The sequence below is a fragment of the Diadema setosum genome, chromosome 13 (genome assembly GCF_964275005.1).
Source record: "Diadema setosum chromosome 13, eeDiaSeto1, whole genome shotgun sequence".
In the NCBI taxonomy this organism is placed as follows: Eukaryota; Metazoa; Echinodermata; class Echinoidea; order Diadematoida; family Diadematidae; genus Diadema; species Diadema setosum.
The window spans coordinates 11,538,563-11,544,477 of NC_092697.1; the positions used below are offsets into that span (position 1 = coordinate 11,538,563).

The 5,915-nt window shown below is 36.0% G+C and overlaps 1 protein-coding gene across 1 annotated transcript; it reads left to right on the forward strand.

Annotated features, from left to right (window-relative positions):
- The first annotated feature begins 410 nt into the window (after positions 1 to 410).
- LOC140237179 (uncharacterized) lies at positions 411 to 3,806 on the forward strand. The gene is made up of 4 exons (XM_072317121.1): positions 411 to 681; positions 1,276 to 1,309; positions 2,246 to 2,479; positions 3,533 to 3,806. The coding sequence occupies exons 1-4, from the start codon at positions 411 to 413 to the stop codon at positions 3,804 to 3,806; spliced, it is 813 nt and encodes a 270-aa protein (XP_072173222.1).
- Positions 3,807 to 5,915: the final 2,109 nt, after the last annotated feature.

Consider the following 5,915-nt stretch of genomic DNA (forward strand, 5'->3'; position numbering starts at 1 on the left):
TATGTAGCTTACCTCCTCTACTATCCTCTTCATAAGGTCTTCTTTAATTACCCAACGGCAGTTCCCTCAAGGGCTATACATACACATGCATGTGTTACCGGGAACCTCTGTTCCTTTAAAACAGTATTTTGAGGATGATTTTGTTGTTGTTACTTTTGTTGTTATTTTTGTGTGTGTTTTTTAAATCTATTCCTACTAGATAAAACTTAACAAACAAAATCAAAATTACAATGTGAAAGCCATGCCACTGAAATGCTTCTATAGGGTAATTATGCCACCATCACTTTGGCTAATTTGCATAATATATTTGTGACTAATTATTTTTTCTATATCGTAAAGACATGTACAACATTCTTACCAGCTGTATTTCTCTTCTCATTTATTATATTTTTATTGCTGCTCTTTACAGAATGGGTGACAGGGATTTTGACGACATCCTGAAGGCAGTGGCCACGGATGTACACGATGATTTGGCCATCGAAGAATTTGGAAAGGCATTGGGATTCAGGCTCGTTAAGACAAAAATGCGGCGATACGGAGAATTCACGAACAGGGATACGCTGCAGATGCTTCGAAAATGGCAAAAGAATGTAGGTAAAGCAAAAGAGAGGTCCCTATTGCGACAGAAACTGATCGACGCCGGTCTCAGGAGAGTGGCAGACCGTCATCTCCCCGAAACAGGTAAATTATCCTCCGAGAGGTGATATTATTAAAAAGGAAATATTTAATGTCTCAAATCACTCTGAAATTTTATGAAAGGTTCATTGTCCTCCACCTAAAAAACAGCAACATAGAAATACCTATACATGGGTATTAGAGACAAAAATGAATTATATTTTCAAGAGAATATGATTATATTTATGCATATCCATGTGTGCATGTCTACAATTATGCAGATACGCAGCATATTGGCTTAAACATATTTTTTTTTTCTCTTTCTGCTGGCCAGATGTTTCTCATTGAATATCCACCTGTCGCCTAGAATGCAAGGAGGGAACAAACTTTCATTATAACTTGAAAGAATGATATCATTATTTGATGACATGTTATGATTGCTTAAAGAACAAAAAGTATTCACTGAAAAAAAATATGCGACTGAAAGGGAAGATGAAAATGTAAGAGAATATTTGTAAGCAATGTAAGGGATAAAATTTATTGTTCATCTGGGCTTATAGGTTCAGAGGGAAAAATGATTACTTGGTATTTTGGTTTTTAACATCTAATTAATGTTTCCTTTTTGTTCCATGATGCACTTCGCAACCCCGACAAACCCAGCCCAGGCCACATCCCAGGCCGCGAGACCATCTATGTAAGTGACATTAAAGAACATACATAGATACAAGTGATGTTCCTTTGTTCTTGAAATCATATGGACGGTTTAACAGGTCATGTTGGCCCCATGAGGCATATAAGCTTTGTACACATCAATACGCATCCCAACGAATATTTTATATCTTATTATCTCGCAACTATTAAATCATCAACGTAATTAACTAAACGCAATGTCAATTCTATAGAATGATTGTTTTGATGCGAAGAATACAATCATACAGTATTTTCTCCAATTTCATTAGACGAAAAGAAGATTAGCGTGTATTTGTCATAATTATGACAGTCATTGCCTCTTGCTTATACACATTTATATAGAGATAAACTTTTAGAAAATCTTGAAGGCACATTGTATATCACTGAAGAGAATTATCCATATGATAATTAAAATGTATCTGATCAAAGATGTCAAACACCATGACATGTTTGCATTTGACCCCACACCTGAGAAACACTTTGTGCAGGGTTAAAAGTTCAGTTGAAACTGAATAAAAAAGTTCCTGTGCTGTCCAATGTGTATGGTCTCCGGATTATACTTGCAGTACAAAACTGTAGTATCAATTTTACTCCTCTTTGGAAACGAACTTGATTTTTTTCGGGTTTTCGTTTTATAACCATACATAAATTATCATTGTCGAGAATCCTTTAAGAATTTCAATCTCTGTAACACTGGTCACCCATAATGTGACTAGGCGCCCATCAGTTTAAAACAAAAATACGTTGTTGAAAAGAAAACCAAACAAACATATCTTCAAATTGAAAAGACCAAACTAGAATAAAAGTGGTGTCAGGTCACTATGAAAGGGTTTTCCTCATGATCATGCATTATTACACTTTGTTACCAGATAAGCATTGTTTTCATTATGTTTAACCATATATTTATACTCTTTTGTTACTATCATTGTCATTATAATAGTATTACAGATCTTCAGATCATCGAACTGTCAAATTTCTTTCCCCTGGATAAGTACGACAAATTAGCAGTACACCTTGGCTTAAGTATCGAAGATGCCCACAGTATCGATGAAAAGTACAAAGACAAGAAAGCAACTAAAGTACTCTTGATGACTTGGAAACGCCGAAAAGGAGGTCGCATCGAAGAACTCGATACGGCTTTGAAAAATATGCTGCATATCCCTGAACCACTTGGGTAAATTCTCTCCTCGACTTTGAAAACGACCTTGATTTGTTTTATTCCAGGTTTAATCTTTAAAACTAGAAAAGCACTCTGAGAGATGATCTTGCTCTTCCCAAACAGATTTATCTCCTCTCCACCACTGACGAAAAGCTCTTTGGACTTTTCCATAGAGATCTGTGATTTTCACCCATAACCATATCACATTTAAACATTAATAAGGACGCAAAGTTTATCAGCTGACTTGTTACATTTCATCTAGGTGGCCAGTGTCACATCTTTCAAATGTCTTTTGTTGCCTGTTCTAGTCCTTGTCTAACAAAATTACTATCTAAATTTCCTGTACGCGTTTTCAACGAGTCCATACTTCAATTTACACATTCACGGTATAGCATTGTCTGCCTGTCATGCCCACAGATAGAGATCTCACAAAATTGACAAGTAAATAACGTGAAAAACATCATAACTATTATAAAATTCATGTAGGAAATGGCATCAGTGAATCGTCACATTATAACTAAGAAAAAAAAATAATGTAAAGTAAACATTTCTTTAACTTGTTACTGACAATATTCTTAAGGGATATATAATTTCTCTAGTTTCAAATAGAGTCAAGTCTAGTGCTGTTATACATTATGCTACAAAGTGAAAATATGTAGATTTTTCTTTACACGTTTCTTTACATTGCTTTCCACTCTTGACGTCACAAACCGTAGGCCTACTAGTCTCCTCATCCAGCGATTGGAACACCAAAACTGTAAAAATTCATAACGTTTGAACGGATTGTCCGATTTTTCTAAAACTTCAGTGATGTGAGTTATCTAGTGGCACTCGCCCAATCCATGTGTGTATGTGTATGTTGGTTTCATCAACCTAAAACTTAAACACAATCAGTATCATCAGAAGTATATCAAAGCGGCTGTCAGTAGTTTGACAATAATTTTTTTGTTTGTTCTTTTGAAACAATGGTTTCATTACTATCGTTTTTATTTTCATAATCATTATCATACCTATGATTAATGTCAACGTTTTATCATAACCATCACCGTTCTTGTTATTGTTTCACAGGAGGATAAGGCAGGACAGCTACGTTACAGAAAGCCAGATCATCAAACTGTCAACGCTCATTCCCCCGTCATCATACATGGATCTAGCAGTAGTCCTCGGCTACGGTTTTGCTGAGTTCGAAGCTATCATGGCAAGGAACATGTCGGACACGATGAAGGCGACAGTGGAGCTCTTGAATACCTGGAAAACTAGAACTAGAGGTCCCACCAACGAACTCGATCTGGCACTGATAGCGGCCATGTGTGGCGGAGTGATAGAGCAGTACAAACAATAATTCCACCCACGAATAGTGCAAGACTAAAATGGGTATGCATATATCTTCTGTCGTCAACAGGTCAATACGTATTTAAGAAAAATATTTCTTGAGGTAGGGGCCGCGGGTGGGACTTCGCTCACTTTCTCTCTCTCTAAAGAATAATAAAAAAAAAAACACGAATGAAAACATTCACTCGAAATTCACATTAATTTCTTTACTCTTCACTCACTCTAAACTTATGACTTTGTGTGTTACGTGTACACAATCATGAGGTACAGACTAGCCATGATGCTGCACATGACGATGAATTTTCCGACTAAATGGTGGAACAACAAACCACGCTACTTTAACTTTAGCTTATTGTTGGATGTTGATTACTCCACATTCGGAGAGGAATTTGTAAAGTTCCTGTGCTACTTTAACTTTAGCTTACTGTTTGATTACTCACACATTCGGAAAGGAATTTGTAAAGTTCCTGTGGATGATCAGGAATTAAATTTATATGCGTGGGCGGGATTTAAAGTTTGATAATGAGTCTTGCTGGAGTAGGTATGTAGACAGCATCAGTCTCTGCATAATAGAGCCTGTATAAATGGGTGCATTTGTGTGTGTGTGTGTGTGTGTGTGTGTGTGTTTGTGTGTGGAGGGGGAGGATCTCGATATCTATATCAGAGTAGGACTTTTTATTGTATCACGGCACTAGAGTTGTCATGTATCGTGTTGTATTTAAGGAATTCTTAATGCCTTCATGAAATGAATATAATTTGATATCATTTCAAGATTATACAATCGGGGAGTATTTTCCATTAAGACGTTTGTATGGTTGTCTAAAGTTGTTCGCCTATGTTTACAGTCCACAGTTAAAGCTTTATATCCAAACGTGTCTTACTTGTTTGAAAATAGTTGCGATGAAAGTGCTTAATCGCAAACAATTTAACAAATAAGAAAATAAGAAATATTTTAATCACACAATACAAGAACATTTCTAGTTATGTTACAAGTGAGAAATCACCATAATGGTTTTTATTTCGAATTTTCTGATGATGGGCTTAGTTTAGCATGTTTGAAAATGGCGCTTGGCCTATTTTGAGATGTAAGTCTTCAGTTGCTTTGCTGTAAAAGAAAGTACATGTCTATTGTGTGTAATTCACTTTGGTAATTGAGTTTTCATACAATTCATGTTGCGTTTTTTTATTTTCATACGCTTTGTTTAAGATGTAATCTTTCATCTTTTTCTACCGTATGTTCCACTGAAAAGTACTTTGAATTGAAAATTAATAACATGGACGTATACGCAGTACATCTTGTAACCGTATAAACACTAAGTTACTTGGAGAAAAAAAAAAACAAATGTCGAAGTCGGAGAGAAGAGTGAAGTCTTCTGACGATGATATACGGAATCCACTTCTATTTTTGACAAATAAATCTTATTCAAAAATAGTTTGTGGCAAATGATTTTCTTCTTAGATATCTGACTGATAAGTCCCTTTTGAGACAGCGTAGATAGAAGACTTTAGGGATCAATGTCTCTGTACTCTAAGAAAATTTGGTTCAGCAGGTTCAGCTTTGCACCTATAGGTGTGACACAATATTGTACATCTTTACGGGTGCTATGTTGCACCTTTCAGACCATGCAGAAGGGGGCAAAATTACACCGTTTAAGGTGCTCACTGATCTGAAAGGTGCAAAGTTGCACCCGTAAAGGTGCTACATTGTGTTACACGTATACGTGCAAAATTTAAGTATCTTTATTAGAGTGCATGCCACAGAATTTCACGGGATGAGTGAATTAACGGAATGCACAAAGATATCACTTGCATCGCTGATACCGAAAAAAAAACCAGTAGTTATTCGAGAATGTTACAGTGATGAGCTCATTGACAGATAGCATTCAGATCCATTCCATATTCTTCTTTTGTTCTTCGTACCAGTGATTGCTGTAGCTTCGGAAAATGAATTGTAGTCCACAGGTAATATCAAACACCAGCAAAATATATTAACATAAATGAAACAATGACGGCAGAATCTAAATATTCTTTCTCTGGTATACCAGTAGGGCTTAAAGTAGGCCATACTTTGTGGAAAGAGGCTGTCTTTGGATCGTCGTGTATATACAACATGATTCTC